Raw genomic sequence first — 20,888 nt, 5'->3', positions numbered from 1 at the left:
CAACGGTATTTACAATATTCATGAAAACCCTATATAGTATTTTAGATTTTGTGAAACTCTGTGGAATCCCTTGTGTTTCGCCCAAATGAAAGGGGCATTCCTTAATTATCAAAACATGCAAATTCAGAGGCTTCTTTCAGTTTCTCTAGACCCCAGTGTAGAAACGCCCCCTAGTGAAGCCCTGTAGTCAGTCCTCCACTTCTTCCCGTTTAGGCGTTTTTCACACAGGGACCGACCCGGCGGCCACTGGCAGAGACACAACGACACGGACTCCCACAACACATTTAGGATTTTAACCCGCTTTAGTGTAAATTAAATATTTAAGAGGCAAATATGGCAACGGAAAACATGGAAATGAACGGAGATGCAGACAGAGAGCACGGAGGAGAGGTAAGATAGTCTACGATGCAAGAAGCTGTGAGCCCGCAGTCTGCAACAGAGACCAGCCCCAATCTACGTAAACATGTTTGGGTTTTTTTCTCAGAAAAACGGCCATAACCTATGCCGCAGTTTACTGCATATTGTTTACATTGTAACCTAACAGTTATAGTTTACCATATAGGATACAATGTAACTATTTCTCGCTACGCGGATGTTAATCGGTAGTTCATTTATTAACATCTCACATTCTGTGCTGAAACTTTTCTTTGTGGGGCTTCAACAGGACTATACTAAATTAAGCACCAGTCTCGTCTGAATGATTGCAAACCCAATACAATAGACTTACTCGTAGTCTATAATGGGCATATTAGCATCGTTTTTGAGTATAGTTTGCGCGTAATGATTACGCAGTATGCTCGTGAAAATTAAATTCTGCAGAAATACAACACGCGCCTGTTGTCATGGGGATTATGCTCGGAACAGTGGATATTTTATGAGATTGGGAGCGTAGCCAATGGGCCTGTTGGTGGCCATCAGCATCGACCAAAGGCACATAGATGTATTTTGGAACGTAAAGAAAAGGTCTATACGGATTGTGCTGCCATCCTGTTAGAAGGTAACAGATAATTTTATTACAATGGTTAAATTGGATTTTCATTGTGTTCAATGGTGTTATTTGCCCCCTAGTGGCGCTTTCTGGTACTTAGAAAGACAACGCAAACGGGAAGTTCAGAATTTGGATTGCACGCATAGAAGCAGCTACAAACAACGCTACGGTGCAGGTCTTTCAATGTAGTTATTTCTTGTCACGCTTCAGCCTTGGAAAAATATTTGTTTGTAAGTTCGATTCAAGCATTTAGCTAATGATGATAATCTTGTTATTGATAGAGTTTCTTACATATCAATGTTGGTTGCATTTACTCACAAATTGCAATGCCTTTTGTGTATGTCGTTAGCTGTATTACTTTGCTCATGCGTCATGCAAACGAATTGTAAAATATACAATACTGTAGTTTTGTTACTGTTTCTAGTGTAATATGCTTTGTTATTCTACATAGATGGTTATACATTATTAGAGTAATGAAAGGAGCAATTACCATATGGTTAACAATTAGCTATATGGTTTGGCATCATGCCAGATGCATGGTACCTTAGCGCGTGCTTTGTATTTATGCAACTTCAAATGTTTAATGTACAGCTACAGTATGTCGTTGTGAATTGAACACTAAAGTATATTCTTTTATGTATTTTGCAGTTTCACAACATAAACGTTTTCAATATATTCATTCAAGAAAAGTCACGCCTTGGGAGTTTTATTGAAGACTTAGTTGTTAGCTATCTGTCTAGTTTTGCATGGGAACGCAACTCAAGGGCAGAATACGGATAATTAAATGCCACACATTAAATGTTAAATACAGACAGAACCATATCATTTAGAATTGTGTGTATTTTATGGGAGGGGGCTTTAACCCTTTTGACTATATAGCATACACAACCCTTGATCACGTTTTAGGCCTTTTTCGAAGACCATTGTCACTAACCTTTGAACTAGTTCAGGTTTTCTATTACAGCTAATTAAGTAATCAGTTATAGTCCAAAACCCACCTGTTGAGGATTAAGTGTGAGATCATAGCCATGCTCCTGATTTAGACTACCTACACGAGGAGAATCCCTTTATCGACTATCCTTCAAATATTATGTTTGATGTGTTTGAAAACCCAAATCATGAAAAGTATCAGAGAACTTTATCTACCAAACGATTGAGCCAACAATGTTTGGTAGCTAGAAGATGGCAAGAATGTTGTTGTCAGTTGTTTATAATTAACCAAACTGTGTTGCATTAAAAATACATTACACAATTAGAAAGTAGGGGGAAGTGGTGACTTCCCACATTCATAGCAGGTTATCCAGGGGCCATGCTTGTGAATAGGTGACATATATTAAGGGGAAAGCCACATCATTTTGTTACTAACCTAGAGTAAACACCTGTTACACCACAACAATAGGTTATAACAATGTCAAAGGCCAAAGGAAAGCAAGTAGAATTCCCCACATGTCCCCATTCATGTATGTTGAGGTGACAGCTCTGAGTGTTCAGTGCTATGTGGTTGTTAGTATTTGGTGTAATATGGCACAGAAAACAAACATTCATTTGGGCAAAGGTAAACGTCCTTCCCTACCAAGAAGTTTAAGTTTAGGCCTACTCAATGTCTATGTCCGAAATGGCCCCCTGACCTATTCTCTATATACTGTAATGCACTAGCTACCAGAGACCTGGTCAAAAGTAGTGCACTATATATGAAATAGGGTGCCATTTCAGACCCATTTAGTGTTTACATAATTATGCAGGACACTTTCAAATCACTCAGTATTGATTTGTCTTGTTGGTGGTCTGCCGAAAACTAAATAGTTTTACGTAGCCTCAGAGACCATGTATGCTTAGCGGTCTAATTATCTGTTTGGTTGGCAGACCAGAGTTGTCTGCAACTCTGTCATTCTCCTCAGTGGTTTATTCAAGGTTGTCTGTTGTGCGTGTTGTAGAAAACACTGCAGTTCTCAACAAAAAAAAAACTCTTTGAAGAACATATTTTGAATGTCCAACATCCCAAGTGAATCACAATGAGCAACATAAAGGAGGTGTCCAGTCTTCACCTGCTCTGCTCTGTGAGCAAAGTGGCATAATGGCCTGGGATTCCGGAAATGATTGACATTTACAGTACCAGTCAAAAGTTTGGACACACCTACTCATTCAAGACTTTTTCTTTATTTTTACTATTTTCTACATTGTGGAATAATAGTGAAGACATCAAAACTATCTTCACTATTATTGTACAATGTAGAAAATAGTAAAAAATAAAGAAAAACCCTGGAATGAGTAGGTGTGTCCAAACTTTTGACCAGTACTGTAGGTAATGGGCTAGGAAACACTGTTACCACCGATAAATCCACAATAATTGAGAATTTCAATAAGCATTTCTCTACGGCTAAGCTTTCCACCTGGCTACCACTACCCCGGTCAACTGCCCGGCACCCTCCACAGCAACCCGCCAAAGCCCACAGCATTTCTCCTTCACCAAAATCCAGATAGCTGATGTTCTGAAAGAGCTGCAAAATCTGGACCCTTACAAATCAGCCGGGCTAGACAATCTGGACCCTCTCTTTCTAAAAATGATCTGCCGAAATTGTTGCAACCCCTATTACTAGCCTGTTCAACCTCTTTTTCATTTCGTCTGAGATTCCCAAAGATTGGAAAGCTGACGCGGTCATCCCCCTCTTCAAAGGGGGGGACACTCTAGACCCAAACTGCTACAGACCTATATCTATCCTACCCTGTCTTTCTAAGGTCTTCGAACGTCAAGTTAACAAACAGATTACCGACCATAACGAATCCCACCATACCTTCTCCGCTATGCAATCTGGTTTCAGAGCTGGTCATGGGTGCACCTCAGCCACGCTCAAGGTCCTAAACGACATCATAACCACCATCGATAAGAGACCGAATTCATCGACCTGGCCAAGGCTTTCGACTCTGTCAATCACCACATTCTTATTGGCAGACTCAACAGCCTTGGTTTCTCAAATGATTGCCTCGCCTGGTTTACCAACTACTTTTCTGATAGAGTTCAGTGTGTCAAATCGGAGGGCCTGTTGTCCGGACCTCTGGCAGTCTCTATGGGGGTGCCACAGGTTCAATTCTCGGCCGACTCTTCTCTGTATACATCAATGATGTCGCTCTTGCTGCTGGTGATTCTCTGATCCACCTCTACGCAGACGACACTATTCTGTATACTTCTGGCCTCTCTTCGGACACTGTGTTAACTAACCTCCAGACGAGCTTCAATGCCATACAACTCTCCTTCCGTGGCCTCCAACTGCTCTTAAATGCAAGTAAAACTAAATGCATGCTATTCAATCGATCACTGCCCGCACCTGCCCACCCGTCCAGCAGCATTACTCTGGACGGCTCTGACTTAGAATACGTGGACAACTACAAATACCTAGGTGTCTGGTTAGACTGTAAACTCTCCTTCCAGACTCACATTAAGCATCTCCAATCCAAAATTAAATCTAGAATTGGTTTCCTATATCGCAACAAAGCATCCTTCACTCATGCTGCTAAACATACCCTCGTAAAACTGACCATCCTACCGATCCATCGACTTCGACGATGTCATCTATAAAATAGCCTCCAACACTCTACTCAACAAATTGGATGCAGTCTATTATAGTGCCATCCGTTTTGTCACCAAAGCCCCATACACTACAAACCACTGTGACCTATACGCTCTCGTTGGTTGGCCCTCGCTTCATACTCGTCGCCAAACCCACTGGCTACAGGTTATCTACAAGTCTCTGCTAGGTAAAGCCCCGTCTTATCTCAGCTCACTGATCACCATAGGAGCACCCACTCGTAGCACGCAGGTATATCTCACTGGTCTCACTGGTCACCCCCAAAGCCAATTCCTACTTTGGTCGCCTTTCCTTCCAGTTCTCTGCTGCCAATGACTGGAACGATCTGCAAAAATCACTGAAGCTGGAGACTCATATCTCCCTCACTAGCATTAAGCAACAGCTGACAGAGCAGCTCACAGATCACTGCACCTGTACATAGCCCATCTGCAAATAGCCCATCCAACTACCTCATCCCCATACTGTATTTATTTATTTATCTTGCTCCTTTGCACCCCAGTATCTCTACTTGCACATTCATCTTCTGCACATCTACCATTCCAGTGTTTAATTGCTACATTGTAATTACTTCGCCACCATGGCTTATTTATTGCCTTACCTCCCTTATCCTACCTCATTTGCACTCACTTTATATATTTTTTTTTTTCCTAATGTATTATTGACTGTATGTTTTGTTTATTCCATGTGTTACTCTGTGTTGTGCTATGTGTCGAATTGCCATGCTTTATCTTGGCCAGGTCACAGTTGCAAATGAGAACTTGTTCTCAACTAGCCTACCTGGCTAAATAAAGGTGAAAAAAAAGATGACTATGTTACGTAGAAAAGTCCTGATCAAACTCAATGGAAAACAACTGTGCAATCATCGAGCTCTGTTAGTTTCTTGTTTTTACCCATCGGTGTTGATCTTAAACCTGCGGCTTATACTAATTGTTGAGTTTTGTTCATATAGAAGCAACATGAAGAGCCCACATATGAATCTCACAGTAAAACAACAACAGTTGTTCAGTTGATGTACTACCAGTGTATGAACAAGGAAGGCAGAGGATGTGAAGGAAAAAGGAGAGCTGAGAAGGGCTCCCATCTCTTACATGAGCAACAACATTGACAGGTCAGCAGTGTCTGTTCAGACCCACAATGATCTGTTTGTTACTCAACAATCATGCTTAAGAAAAGTGTCTGGCATCACCAGAATACGTAATACAGTACACGTACTGTATCTCAGCCTGTTATAACACTCTGGACATAAGCAGCAGAGGTAAGTCCCTCCTTGGCCCAAGAGAGGGAGAGGGACAGATAACCAGATACTGAGAACAAGGCCATGAGAAGGTTCCCTCATTAAGTATTTCTAGAACATTGTTACATTTTGAATACAGCCGTATAGGAATCTAGCCCATTTGAAGGACAGAGATGGGCAACAAGATTGAGTGAGAAAAATGTCACCCAAAAACTGGGCCAGAGAAAGGGAGTGAAAGTCAGAGAATGGAATGAATGAAAGACAAAGAAAGATCAGTGCAGGAATTTGAGGGTTATAAATCAGTGAAGGAAAGCAGGCTGTTTCTCAGAGAGAAGTAACTGTCCAACCATTGCCAGCCTCGGTCACAAGGACAACTTTTTCCTCTGTGGGCTGTGAGTGTTTTTAGAGGTGGTGAGAGGCATGTGGGCTTCTCTGTTTTACATTGCCAACCTGGGCACAAGGCTCTCCTTGTTTTTTGGATGGTCAGGCTGGACGGTTCCACCCAAAATAAACACTCTGTCCTCAACCCACAAAGACACCTGGGTAATGTTTGGTTTAGGAATCCCACTTTTTCAATAATGTAACAATTTCACTTCATATTTTCCAACCCGCTCTACTGCAGGGTGGTAAAGTAGAGAAGAGGCCTTCCTCCACAGGGTGAACTGCTTTCTCCTGGTTTACAGTTTCAGTATCTACACCCTGGTTGGCAAGAAACTGAAGAGAAGACATAGCACATGATCTCTTGACCTCTCTTCCTTTCTATCAGTTCTCTGTGCACGGTGCGCAGTCACCATGGACCGAGGGCATGGTTACACTTCCTGTTAAAATAGTCCCACAACACTTTCATTTCCCACAAATCCACAGCAGAGTCACTGTAGGAATCCCCAAAATGTCCACATACTTCCATTGAAACTTTATCCTAAATAAGCTGAAGGTCTGTATGACATAGTCAAAAGTTCAGTGAGGACATTAACTCATCATAGTGTTCATATAATGTAGCATAGCACCAGCATCTTATATAATAATAATAATATAACTAACAGTGTGCTCTCCTACAGGTTCACTTACAATTGTAACCAGCCAGTGACGTACCTGAGTTAAGTCCATAGACATGTGGATAGATAGACATATGGCTAGATATATGTTATGTTTATACTGAACATAATTGATGTCTTTGTCTAGTCTATGTTGTACTAATGTTAGTCTCTCTGTATTCATGTTAGCTTCCACACCTTAGGGGCAGGAATCACAGGGCGACGAGGGGTGCTCTGAACATGAACCACTACGCCAATAAGAAGAGTGCAGCAGAGAGCATGCTGGATGTGGCATTACTCATGGCCAACGCCTCCCAGCTGAAGGCAGTCCTGGAGCAGGGCCCAGGTTTCACCTTCTACAAACCTCTCATCACCCTCATCTCTATCTCCCTCATCCTGCAGGTCACAGTGGGCATCCTACTCATCTTCATCGGTGGGTCTCAATTCTATTCTATTCAACTTTATTAATCCCCCCCAGGGGTAAATGAAGAAAGTAATCGACACTCTGTCTGGCTCTGGTGCTAACCAGCAACTGTTTGCTTCCCAATAATATTGCCTTTCTACTGAAGAGTGAAGTCATTCAATACTTCCCACAAATCTAAAAGCATTAGATTGGTGGAGGCATGAGCTAAGAGTTTCCACTATATTTCTTATCCCAGTCATTCCATTTTCTCTTTCAAATCAGTGAAGGGCAGTGCACACTTTGGGAGGGAGGAGAGATATTTGGGATGTAGCCATAGATTGATGAGGCGTGGGGCCAGGAGCGTAGAAATATAATGAATAGAACGGGTTTGGAACCTCTTATCCTGACAATTGTACTGGTAAACTCCTGGGTACACTGGTTGCCTGGTATTGTGATGCAATAATTTCCATGGTAATATAGCATATTAATTCAAATTATGATGTGGCTCATGCAATGGAATGTATTTTTGTAATGTCAGTTGAGTTGATTCAACAAATCACAGCACTGATTGATGGGTACACTTCCTGCTTTGCTCTTATTGGTACACTCAAAATGGCTGCAGGTCCACCCATTATGCCATCATTGACTTGAACGGGGATGCCCATTCTATTCATTTTATTTCTGTGGCCAAGAGTTTATCCTGACCATGTGACCCGACCCCCATATGACATGGTCAGGGAAAACTCCTGACATTAATGATGAGACATGAAAACTTGGATTATGGTACTATTGTTCCTCCTCAGCTCCAGGAACAGATCAACTCCCTGACCCTACTTTATGATTGAATCCCAACAAATATTATGGGCTCTATTTTAACAAACCTAACGCAATGGTAGATCTATACGCTGGCGGTAGCGCTGTATGTCCAGGGGTGTGTCAGAAATACTTTAGCTATTATTCCAGAATTATGAGCTCAATAGCTGGTGGTGGCACGAAAGAGCTGAGTTTTGATGAATAAAGAAGTTATAGGTGTGACGAGGGCTTGGCCACTCACTGGCCAATCAACGTGTTCCATGGCTTAATACAGCGTGCGTTTGTCCCAAGTTTTGTAGGTTATTGGCGGTCTTTGTGTTGTCATCAACTCCAGTTCGGCTGTGGGGACGGAATATTCACTTCCTGGTCCAATGTGGATTGATACAACAGTTTATTAATAGCATATGCTACAATATCGAGTAATACAACAGTAAAAAAAAAAAAAAAAAAACGGTGTTAAGAGAGGTGCCTTAATCGACGTCATCTGCGCCAGGGTAGGAGTTGTTGCTGGGGACTAACTGCCTTGCTCAAGGAGCAAACAGCAGATTTTTCCACCTTGCCAGCTCAGGGATTCAAACCAGCAACCTTTCGGTTACTGGCCCAATACTCTTAACCGCTAGGCTACATGCCTGGATACTTGAACAAGCAAAATTAAGTATGCAAGCAGGCATATGTGCAATGTTTTAGGATGTGCAGTACATTTTAAATTCAAGGCTCTCTGACTAACAGACCATTTAAACACATTTTATGGATAGGCTACTGTGAAAAGCCAGGATAAAAAAGGCACAACACTTTGCTGTTGAACCAGTCTTAGTAGCTTAGGCCTAGGGTAAGGGTAGCCTATGGAGAGCTCGGTATGAAACAGGAAACAAACAAAAAACAGTTTGTTTTTTAAAACAACAACAATATTTCTAAATAGGATGGGGTCAGAAGCATGACATCATAAAATGCTTCTCTAGTTCCATGGCACTGTGTGCACATGTAGGCCTAAATGTCTTTAGGTAGGGTAGCCTAGTGGTTAGAGCGTTGGACTAGTAACCAAAAGGTTGCAAGTTCAAATCCCCGAGCTGACAAGGTACAAATCTGTCGTTCTGCCCCTGAACAGGCAGTTAACCCACTGTTCCTAGGCCGTCATTGAAAATAAGAATTTGTTCTTAACTGACTTGCCTAGTAAAATAAAAAATAACATTTGCACGTCTATACAAGATACTAGGCTCCTGTCAATTGTATTGTTGCCTATGTGCGAGGCATTTAATCGGACGAGAGGCGGTCTTTGAAAATAGGGATGGACAGCCTACTTGAACAAGCAAAATGAAGTATGCAGGTATGTGAATTGTGAATAATGAAAAAGCATGAGGGAAAATAACAAAATATTTCAAAGCACTCTCGGTAGACCATTTAAAACCCTGTTATTCATACGCTACTTGGCTAATGACCAGGATAAAAAGACCCATCTATGCGATGCTGCTAAACGAGCCTTGATTAAGGGGAGGGTAGGCTATGCTTGGTTTTTAATCAAATTAAATGAAATAGGGGAAACCAATCTTTTTTTAAATGTTTCTAAGTATGAGATTCACCTGCACAAAAGGCACTCTCTTCTATGGGCATTGTGTGTCATGGCTGAGCTTCCGCTCCCACTGTGTTACCATTAAGACCTCCGTTTTGTGGGTCTTTAACTTCCCACTAGCGCTGCATGAAATTGTCACTTTTGCACTTGTTTTTAAAGACACAACTCAAATATTGCCACCCCTCGCACTTCAGCGCAAACGGGCTGATGTTAGACAGGTAAGTTGCCGAACCTAGAACCTAGAAAATGCCAGTGTGCCAGATTTTACATGACGAAATTGCAAACTAACATGCTTTTTGACCTAGTGCCTCAACGCCAGATAAAAATAGAGCCATATGTGTGTCTGTCGGCCTGAGATTGGCTCTCTCAGCAAACACAATATTATCTGTGTACTGAGTGAAGCCTGGTCCATCACACCCCTGGCCATAATATCCTAATGTCCCCTGCCAGGGGCTCCCATTGTGTGTGTGGGAGAGTTCAGGAATGAGACCATTGGGTGTTGTGTTTCTCCTCTGAGCTGGTTCAAATTAGGATTACTCAGCTTAATGTCCTGAGGGGGAATTGCTAATGTTACAGGAGTTGTGTGTCTGCACTGAGAGCATTTGAAAAATGCTAAACTAAACTGGGCCCTAACTCTCACCTCAATCTCCACAACATATTAGCCATCTCCAGTGAGGAATATAATGAATGTCCTAGATAATAATTCACCTGAGGGTAGGAAATGTCAGAGGCTGTATCTTCATATCAGATGGTTCAATAATGATTAGTAAGACAATGCTGAATAAATGATGGTTAAAAAGCCAGGCGGGCCACCATGTGGTAGAGCTGAGTTCACTTGTCCAATCTTGTCTACTTGTCCAATTTTGTCTACGCACTCAGTGATTACTTCAAAGGGAGAGGGGAAGAATGCACTTTTAAGGAATTCAAACAGTGCCCCCAGTCTTAGAAGCAACACTTGAAAACACTGGCATAGCTCCCTCTGTTGGTTGGATTGAGGACATGCTTGGAGACAGTAAATTAATCCTCAACATATTTTGGTGTCTCTCTCTTGTTCTGTAGTAAAGTGGAACGTGAACGATGAGAGCATGCACTTCAAGCTGAACATTATGGAGAATGTCACCACAGCACTCGTCTTCATCATTGTTGTAGTCAATGTCTTCATCACAGCATTTGGCGTCCAGAAGCCCAACACCAACTCCTAACTGCCCTCACGCCTTACCCATGGTCATCAGCTAGTACACAGGTAAAGGCATTATACTAGTGTTATATGTACAATACGCACATACTTTGGTAGTGTTTGGTAATCATACATGTATGAGAGTTGCATGTCAAATTCAGGTTACATGAGCTTTATAAATACATGACCAAAAGTATGTGGACAGCGGCTAGTCGACAGCGGCTAGTCGAACATCTCATTCCAAAATCATGGGCATTAATATGGAGTTGGTCCCCCTTTACTGCTATAACAGCTTCCACTCTTCTGGGAAGGCTTTCCACTAGATGAGGGAACTTTGCAGTGGGACTTGATTCCATTTAGCCACAAGAGCATTAGTGAGGTTGGGCAGTTAGGCCTGGCATGCAGTCGGCATTCCAATTCATCCCAAATGTGTTCGATGGAGTTGAGGTCAGGGCTCAGTGCAGGGCAGTTAGGTTCTTCCACACAGATCTCAGCAAACTATTTCTGTATGGACATCACTTTGTGCCGTGGGGCATTGTCATGCTGAAACAGGAAAGAGGCTTCATCAAACTGTTGCCACAAAGTTGGAAGCACAGAATCGTCTAGAATGTCATTTTATGCTGTAGCATTAAGATTTCCCTTCACTGGAACTAAGGAGCCCGAACCATGAAAAACAGCCACAGACCATTATTATTCCTCCACCCAACTTTATAGTTGGCACTATGCATTGGGGCAGGAAGCATTCTCCTGGCATCCACTAAACCCAGACTCGTCCGTTGGACTGCCAGATGGTGAAGCGTGATTCGTCACTCCAAAGAATGCATTTCCACTGCTCCAGAGTCTAATGGCGACGAGCTTAACACCACTCCAGCCGACGCTTGGCATTACGCATGGTGATCTTAGGCTTGTGTGCGGCTGCTCGGCCATAGAAACCCATTTCATGAAGCTCCTGACAAACAGTTATTGTGCTGACGTTGCTACCAGAGGCAATTTGGAACTCAGTAAATCAAATCATTCTACTGCCAGTGTTTGTCTATGGATATTGCATGACTGTGTGCTCGACATTTTACAACTGTCAGCAATGTGTGGCTGAAATAGCCGAATCCACTAATTTGAAGCAGTGTCCACATACTTTTGTGTATATGTAGGTAGGCCTACTGTTACAGTTACAGTACTGTCACACATAGGTGAATCTTATATTAAATGTTTGATATTGGAATTACCTACCATAGCTGCAAAGCTGTACTAACCCAATTACTGCTACTTTACAGGCCAGAGAATTTCAGTGATCCAGTCTTCCATAGGCCTCAAGCCATCAGGTTCTCTGTTACGTCAAAGACAATGGATAGATCAACTCTACAGGACTCACACTGGCCTTTCATATCCACAGCCAGTCAACATTTCAGAGGCAATTACAAACTCAGAGTTGACCATCTTTGTCTTTGGCTTTCCATATTAATTTCTCAGGATCTCAATCAGATTCTCAGTTGCATTATCAAGATCAGAATTTGTCTTCCCCTGGTCATTTACCCTACTTCATGATGTTACGTCACACACTTCATCAGTTGCTATTTACATGCTGTGAGAACATTACATTGTTCAAATGACCAATGGCGTTCATTTATTGTCTTTTCAAATATCAAATTAAATTGATTTATATAGCCCTTCGTACATCAGCTGATATCTCAAAGTGCTGTACAGAAACCCAGCCTAAAACCCCAAACAGCAAGCAATGCAGGTGTTGAAGCACGTTGGCTAGGAAAAACTCCATAGAAAGGCCAAAACCTAGGAAGAAACCTAGAGAGGAACCAGGCTATGAGGGGTGGCCAGTCCTCTTCTGGCTGTGCCGGGTGGAGATTATAACAGAACATGGCCAAGATGTTCAAATGTTCATAAATGACCAGCATGGTCAAATAATAGGTCTGGGACAGGTAGCACGTCCGGTGAACAGGTCAGGATTCCATAGCCGCAGGCAGAACAGTTGAAACTGGAGCAGCAGCACGACCAGGTGGACTGGGGACAGCAAGGAGTCATCATTCCAGGTAGTCCTGAGGCATGGTCCTAGGGCTCAGGTCCTCCGAGAGAGAGAAAGAAAGAATTAGAGAGAGCATACTTAAATTCACACAGGACAGCAAGCAATGCATGTGTAAGACAGGAGAAGTACTCCAGATATAACAAACTGACCCTAGCCCCCCGACACATAAACTACTGCAGCATAAATACTGGAGGCTGAGACAGGAGGGGTCAGGAGACACTGTGGCCCCATTTGATGATACCCCCGGACAGGGCCAAACAGGAAGGATATAACCCCACCCACTTTGCCAAAGCACAACCCCCACACCACTAGAGGGATATCTTCAACCACCAACTTACCATCCTGAGACAAGGCCGAGTATAGGCCACAAAGATCTCCGCAAACGGCACAACCCAAGGGGGGGCGCCAACCCAGACAGGAAGATCACATCAGTGACTCAACCCACTCAAGTGACACACCCCTCCTAGGGACGGCATGAAAGAGCACCAGTAAGCCAGTGACTCAGCCCCTGTAATAGGGTTAGAGACAAAGAATCCCAGTGGAAAGAGGGGAACCGGCCAGGCAGAGACAGCAAGGGCGGTTCGTTGCTCCAGAGCCTTTCCGTTCACCCTCACACTCCTGGGCCAGACTACACTCAATGATATGACCCACTGAAGAGATGAGTCTTCAGTAAAGACTTAAAGGTTGAGACCGAGTTTGCGTCTCTCACATGGGTAGGCAGACCATTCCATAAAAATGGAGCTCTATAGGAGAAAGCCCTACCTCCAGCTGTTTGCTTAGAAATTCTCGGGACAATTAGAAGGCCTGTGTCTTTTGACCGTAGCGTACGTGTAGGTATGTACGGCAGGATCAAATCAGAGAGATAGGTATGAGCAAGCCCATGTAATGCTTTGTAGGTTAGCCCTTGCCAATCAGCCCTTGCCATGACAGGAAGCCACTGTAGGGAGGCTAGCACTGGAGTAATATGATCAATTTGTTTTGGTTCTAGTCAGGATTCTAGCAGCCGTATATAGCACTAACTGAAGTATATTTAGTGCTTTATCCGGGTAGCCGGAAAGTAGAGCATTGCAGTAGTCTAACCTAGAAGTAACAAAAGCATGGATTAATTTTTCTGCATAATTTTTGGACAGAACGTTTCTGATTTTTGCAATGTTTCGTAGATGGAAAAAAGCTGTCCTTGAAACAGTCTCGATATGTTCGTCAAAAGAGAGATCAGGGTCCAGAGTAACGCGAGGTCCTTCACAGTTTTATTTGAGACGACTGTACAACCATTAATATGAATGGTCAGATTCAACAGAAGATCTCTTTGTTTCTTGGGACCTAGAACAAGCATCTCTGTTTTGTCCGAGTTTAAAAGTAGAACGTTTGCAGCCATCCACTTCCTTATGTCTGAAACACATGCTTCTAAGCGAGGGCAATTTTGGGGCTTCACCATGTTTCATTGAAATGTACAGCTGTGTGTCATCCGCATATCAGTGAAAGTTATATGATCTACAGGGTTATTTTATACATATCCCAGAGCCGCTGTCGTGGTGACTTTGTTCTAGAAATACTTGATGTACACACCCAGCTGCTGCGCACGCGTGCAAGAGTCTTCATTCTACTTTTAGCTCTGTACAAAAACAAGTATTTCTATATTTTTACCACCCTAGCTAAAACCCAAAGCACAGCTGTCTTAACTGCTATCGTTAATGCAGTAGAGGTTTGCAGATGTTTTTGGACTTCAGCTTATCTGGGTGTGCTGTAAACGCAGTGGTGAAAAGTACTTAATAACAAAAATACTTTAAAGTAATACTTAAATCGTTTTTTGGGGTATCTGTACATTACTATTTATATTTTTGACAACTTTTACTTCACTACAATCCTAAAGAAAATAATGTACTTTTTACTCCATACATTTTCCCTGACATCCAAAAGTACTCATTATATTTTGAATGCTTAGGACAGAAAATTATCAAATTCACACACTTATCAAAATAACAACCCTAATCATCCCTACTGCCTCTGATCTGGCACAGCCCCATGCTAAACATGTGTACATCATTGTACAGCAGAGAGGAGCGGAGATAATCAGAGTCCTGTATGAGCCTGGGCCTACATATCGTGTGTATATATATATATATATATATATATATATATATATTTCAGGCAGTACTGTACAGTTTAGTCATTAAGGGTTAAAAAATTCAAATAACTATCCCAAAATAACCAGGTTTAAGTTACCAGACTTTTGCAACCTAACAGTCAACAAACCTCAACTTGGTATCAGAGGGGACTGTGCGTACTGCCTTATATATGTAATCTCAGATCTGTCAGATACAGTATGTATAGTTAGAATTTAAATGTACATGTATATACACCACAGGATGCTGCTGAGGGGAGGACAGCTCATAATAATGGCCGGAATGGAGTGAATGAAATCAAACATATTTGACACCATTCCAGTCATTCTGCTATAGCCATTACCACAAGCCCTTCCTCCCCAATTAAGGTGCCACCAATCTCCTGTCATATACAGTACAAAATATTAAAGGACACCTTCCTAATATTTATGGAGTTATCTCCCCCCCACCCACCCATTGAATGGTACACATACATGTCTCAATTGTCTCAAGACTTTAAAATGATTCTTTAACCCGTCTCCTCCCTTCATCTACACTGATTGAAGTGACATCAATAGGGGATCATAGCTTTCACCTGGTCAGTCTATGTCATGGAAAGAGCAGATGTTCATAATCTTCTGTACACTCAGTGTATATATTTGTGTTGAAGTGTGTATGTCATGCCTCGTTTAGCCTTGACAGTATAATAGTTTTTCTATTTTTGTAAATGAAGGACCAAATCATTTAACCCCACTTAATATACGTTGTTTTATGCACTATATGCAGTAGAACACTTTACTACTCTGAAATGAAGTTTGTGAATAAAATACAACAATTTGTTCAGATATTGTTTTTTTATTGTCCATGCATGGAAAGGCCAATGAAGGCACTTGAGAGACTAAGACAGTTAGTCTGTGGGGAGACTCCTAACTTCCACTTTTAGACATAAAAAGAGTAGATATTACTGGTGTATCACAGCTCTATGTCTACACATGGATTATATCTGGTAGGTTACATGTGTATTTAACATGATGTTCCCTACTATAAAACAATATAAGCCTTATAATCTACTTCCCCCATTAACAAAATTGACCTTAACAAACTAAACATAATTACAGCAAGTTAGTGAACAAAGACTTCATGCATGTGTAAGACAAAACATAAAACATGTTGGTTAGAGAAGGCTTTGAAAATTCTTAACATTTGAGAAAAGTGAGAAATAGACTGAGGTGAAACAACACGGTTGAGACCTGAAATGTATTCATTTGTATTGTTTTTTTAGTGGGCATAATAAAAAAAGAACACTTTCAAAAACAGTGACTTAGTACTATTTTCACTCAAAAAATATTTAAAGATGGAATCCGCAGTAGGGGAAACAGCGCTACTGTCCCCCACACCGCCATTGTTTTGTTGGCGAACCGGAGGTAAGGAGCCTCACACCAAAATAAAAATGCAGAAGATATTCTGCTGTTCTATTACACGTCCAATGATGTCAGAGAGTAAAAACTGTGTTTGTTGTTTACAGTAACCTCTTTGTTGTGGCAAACGGACATAGCAGTTTCACCATTAAGGATTCCAGCTTTAAACATCAGGAGATAAGTCAATCACTATAACGTGATAGTTCTAGTGAACATATTGCAATCTCTCTGATATCGCTAGGTCACACATTCATTAAACTGTGCCTAGATATACAAACATAGTGGACCTGGATTCATCTAATGTAAAGATATTATGTGGTGGACATTTAGCCCAAGCCAAACACTGGGCGCATATTATAACATTGTTATTACATTTGTGTTTCTTATAATCTCCCTGACAACAGAGACATTATCACAAAACAAATAGCAATAAATTTAGTGCTTGGTTGTTTTTTTCTTGAACAAATTAAACATATCATCTTATAAATACACCAAATAAATGTATGTTTTCTAATGTCAATCCCCTGAGTATACTGAGCAGTACAACACATACCCTGGAAAAGGTTCCGTATTTAAAGTGAGCCTGGTCTCTGGGTATTCTGTACAAACCCCTACATGTCTACTGTGTCCACGCCACACAAATTAAGATGAATGCAGACATAATCTCTGATGCTATTCAGTAACAGAGGCTTACATTTAGTGTAATAATAGTTGCTTTCACCAGAGAAGAGGCATGTCTATAACTAACCATTATTAGGACAATGAAAGTCCATAAAAACAGAGCTGTATGAAAAATAGTCAGCGAAAGTAAGATCCTTAAACCCAAAAGATAGATATATATATAGTATTTACAGAGTTGTAAAAAAACAAATGACTTAAGGGCTTTAAGGCCCTACTGAGACGAATCAAATAGAGCCCAACCAAGCTGTACTAACCGTAGTTGCTGTAACTAGCAGAGTTTGGTTCAGGCTGGCACGGTAGTGTGAAAAGGGTGTAGTGTAGTGTGGATGTCCGGAAGCACCTCTGGAGTGTGTGTTCTGATGTGCTGGTGGTGTTGGAGACACACCCACTACTTCCTGATGGGGTCTTCAGTGTACCATATGAGAACCTCTCGGGCTCGTCGACCCAATCCAAGAGCAGCCATGCCAAGAGCCCTGCTGCCCCTTGTTACTTTGGCCTCTGCAGGACAACACATGGACGGTTCAAATTTGTTTTGTTCCCCAACAAATAATCATGATAGCATTGACAACTTCAACCTAATGAAAACTGAATAGGTGTAAAAGCCCAAAACCAATGAAAAAGCTTGCCCTGTCAGGTATGAGATGCAAACACTAGAGCATTTTAAATTACATAAAAATACACTTTTTTTAAATCGGTGATGTTATTGTTTTAGACATCCTTTGTGTTTTATGTTATTTTTCTCATTCTTTTCACTGCTTCTTCCTTGTTTGTTTCATTGTAAAGTGTCATCCGATTGCACTTTAAATAAAGTTTGATTTGTCATAACATGAAGATGCAATGTTATGCTTGATTTTTCTTTTTTTTAAGTCTACAGGAGTACAGACGAGCTGTAAAAATGTATGATTTCTGGTGTTCTTACTGGTCTGTTTTCTTTGGGGAAAAAATAAAAAATAAATTTACTCACCGCCATAGTAATGTAGTAGAGCCACCCCAACTGCAACACTGAAACAACTCAGGAAGAACATATGACCTGGAGAGGGAAGAGAGAGCAGAAGACAGTATGTGAGAAAGAGAGGTATGTACCGTAAAGGGCATGTGTGTTTACAGTACATGTGTTGGTAAGTGACAGAGTGTGCACTTTCTGTGAGTATAGCTTACCTCTGTCGTTTAGCACATATCTCTGCTGAGTGGGTGAGGCTGCAGTCGTGAACGGGTCTATAGAATCTGGGAAAGAGATTGCAAAATGTCAGCGATAATGTCATCCTCACTCAATCAAATCACATTTTATTTGTCACATGTGCCGAATACAACACGTGTAGACTTTACAGTGAAATGCTTACTTACAAGCCCTTAACCAACAATGCACAGTTAATAAAAATAAGTGTTAAGAAAGTATTTACTAAAATAAACTGGAGTAAAAAAAGGTATTTTGGTGTGAATAATAATGAGAGCAAATGTCAGATCTCCAGTGACTGATTGACAGTCGGAGAGACTAACCTCTGAGGCGGAGACGCGTGGGTAGGCTGAAGTACACCTCTTCCACATGCAGGTGAAGTGCCCGGTAGAACTCCCGGCAGGCCTCTTCACCTTTCCCCTGCAGGTGAGCCAGGAGCTCGGCCAGTCGGACGCAGGTGGGCACATCAAGGTCCCTAAACTGGATCATCAAATCATATTCAGCATTCCAGGAATTCAGAAACACATTTTCTGTGAACGCTAGCCTATTACTCAATTTTAACATTGTGTTACAGTCTGTCTGGCGCTGGTCTGACAATGAAACAAGTAGTCATTCTCAGACTCTTAGTACCAGTGGAAGTTACCACTACCCTGGGTCAAAATTATTTTACTGGGGAGCAAGACTCACTTTGGTGGCCTCCTTGTCTGTGAGGATCTGCGGGTAGATCCTGTTGAGCTGCAGGATGAGCTTATCCACTAGTTCTGTGTCCAGACGACGGTCTGCCCTAAGGAACCGACTGTCCTCCAGTAGCTGGTCATGGAAGCTGTCTGACAGTCACATTGGAATGAATCACAACATGAAAATTATAATAATAAAATGGGAAGACATGAGGATCACACAGTTCATATTTGGGCAAGGATATGGAATGATTGACTCCCTAAATGAGGATATGGGATATACAGTATAAACAAACTAGGACAGTGAAATCTCAAAATATGCTACTAGAGTCAAAGTTTGAAGAGGCATTTACAGCAGAATGAAATCTAGTTACATTTTTTACATTTGGAACGTTTTGACAGAATAGGTAGGCTATGCCAGGTCGACATTGATTGTCTGGACATGGCTTGTCCTAAAATAGCCAAGTACACGTAGTGACTCTAGGGTGAAATGTAAGTTAAATGCCTTGTGCCTCGCTGGCTGCTCTCGGGGACATGATTTTCTTCGGTAGCCTATACTTGCCTCTTAAGAAAATGTGTTGAATTCAGCTCAGTCTGTGTGTGTCTAATGCTAGTAATGTACAGTATCTTTTTGTGTTAGAATGTGTAAACGGGTAGGGTACAACAACTTGTGATATCATGTTACATTAGTTCAAAGGCAGGCGCGAGGTGCAGTCTACACCAGAAACAATGTTGCTTAGAAATAGACGTATCTGCCGGGAACACTACACGTTGTAAAGGGTTAGGCTACCAAGTGTTAGCACGATAGCAAACATTACATTAGAAGTTGGAAGTGCCATGTCATTGCCATTCAAAACTCTCGAAAAGACAAGGAGGAAGCTGTCCACTTGTTGACAACCATGCTCTCCCGCCCAGACTGGTTACGTTACGTTCAAGCACAATATCATGTGGGTAAGTGTAAATGATACAATTAATTTTAAAAACATATCCATGGCATAAAAACAGAAAATACACTAGTACTATATTATAAGAAGTCTCCGCCAAACCTCCCATTGTGGAGTCGCTTCTGTTCTTTGTTTAGGACCCTCCCTCGAGATCATCAACCCGGTGTTCACTAGTTACCACAGCCACGAAGTCATAATTATGGCTAAACCCGCGTATTTCTACAAATGATCTTCTTAAAATCTGGTTTTAAACCTAACCTTAAACACACTGGTAACATTATATCCAACCCTAACCTTACATTAGGGCGAATTTCCCCCCCCCCATACATTTTACGATGACGTTCATTAGCCAACTTTGTGGCTGGGGTAACTAGTGACAACCCATCAATCCAACACAACTGCAGGGAGTGGCTATAACTTCCCCGGAAATGCCCAATAACACGTATCCATGACTAAATGTATCAAAGGTACACATTGAATATAAAGTAGCCTAACTTTCGGTTTTTTCAGTGAGATTTAACATCCATAATGCGGGATATGTAAAAAAGTTGTAAATGCTATGAAAATGTGTTATGATTTGACCTCGTTTGATTTACAGTAAGGCCCAATATCACGCATTTTAGGATTAAGCTATTATGGCTATATTTGTATTGACTAATGCATGTTGGAAAACTTCCTAAATTAATACACAGGTCATTTTAGAGGGACACATTGAATGACTGAAGCATAAATATGATTAGATAGTGAAGATACTGTAGAATAGATCAATAAATACACACACATTCACATTTGTTGTTGTTGTTTTGGCTCTGTACTCCAACACTTTGGATATGAAAATATACAATGACTATGAGGTTAAAGTGCTTTAATTTGAGGGAATTTTCACCCATACTTTGAGGGACCAAATGTATTAGGACAAATTCACTTTTGTGTGTATAAAATTAGTAAAAAGTTAAGTATTTTGTCCCATATTCATAACGCACAATGATTACACCAAGCTTGTGACTCTGGTGGATGCATTTGCTGTTTGTTTTGGTTGTGTTTCAGATCATTTGGT

The 20,888-nt window shown here is 41.4% G+C and overlaps 2 protein-coding genes across 3 annotated transcripts; one reads left to right on the top strand and one right to left on the bottom strand.

Moving 5' to 3' along the window:
- Positions 1-201: 201 nt before the first annotated feature.
- LOC115143091 (ninjurin-1-like) lies at positions 202-15,780 on the top strand. 2 transcript variants are annotated; one of them, XM_029683138.2, is made up of 4 exons: positions 202-390; positions 7,030-7,273; positions 10,683-10,866; positions 12,072-15,780. In XM_029683138.2, the coding sequence occupies exons 1-3, from the start codon at positions 334-336 to the stop codon at positions 10,823-10,825; spliced, it is 444 nt and encodes a 147-aa protein (XP_029538998.1). In that variant the 5' UTR covers positions 202-333; the 3' UTR covers positions 10,826-10,866; positions 12,072-15,780. The 2 variants fall into 2 exon arrangements, with proteins under 2 accessions (XP_029538998.1, XP_029538987.1); XM_029683127.2 differs by lacking the exon at positions 10,683-10,866.
- LOC115131698 (caspase recruitment domain-containing protein 19-like) lies at positions 15,773-20,162 on the bottom strand. Its single transcript, XM_029663633.2, has 6 exons — positions 19,934-20,162; positions 18,898-19,037; positions 18,534-18,690; positions 18,195-18,260; positions 18,001-18,066; positions 15,773-17,534 (listed from the first exon to the last, which is right to left on the bottom strand). The coding sequence occupies exons 1-6, from the start codon at positions 19,938-19,940 to the stop codon at positions 17,425-17,427; spliced, it is 546 nt and encodes a 181-aa protein (XP_029519493.2). The 5' UTR covers positions 19,941-20,162; the 3' UTR covers positions 15,773-17,424.
- Positions 20,163-20,888: the final 726 nt, after the last annotated feature.

The sequence above is a fragment of the Oncorhynchus nerka genome, linkage group LG2, assembly GCF_034236695.1.
Source record: "Oncorhynchus nerka isolate Pitt River linkage group LG2, Oner_Uvic_2.0, whole genome shotgun sequence".
Lineage (NCBI taxonomy): Eukaryota > Metazoa > Chordata > Actinopteri > Salmoniformes > Salmonidae > Oncorhynchus > Oncorhynchus nerka.
This window is presented reverse-complemented; position numbering and strand designations above follow the sequence as displayed.

Bases quoted from the DNA above. Each gene is read 5' to 3' on its own strand.
- LOC115143091 (XM_029683127.2), top strand. From the start codon at position 334: ATGGCAACGGAAAACATGGAAATGAACGGAGATGCAGACAGAGAGCAC. The intron at 391-7,029 runs GTAAGATAGTCT...TATTCATGTTAG, and splicing joins ACAGAGAGCACGGAGGAGAG to CTTCCACACCTTAGGGGCAG. The intron at 7,274-12,071 runs GTGGGTCTCAAT...GCTACTTTACAG, and splicing joins CATCCTACTCATCTTCATCG to GCCAGAGAATTTCAGTGATC.
- LOC115131698 (XM_029663633.2), bottom strand. The intron at 18,691-18,897 runs GTGAGTCTTGCT...TTGATGATCCAG, and splicing joins CAGACAAGGAGGCCACCAAA to TTTAGGGACCTTGATGTGCC. The intron at 17,535-18,000 runs GTGAGTAAATTT...GTTGTCCTGCAG, and splicing joins TCTACTACATTACTATGGCG to AGGCCAAAGTAACAAGGGGC.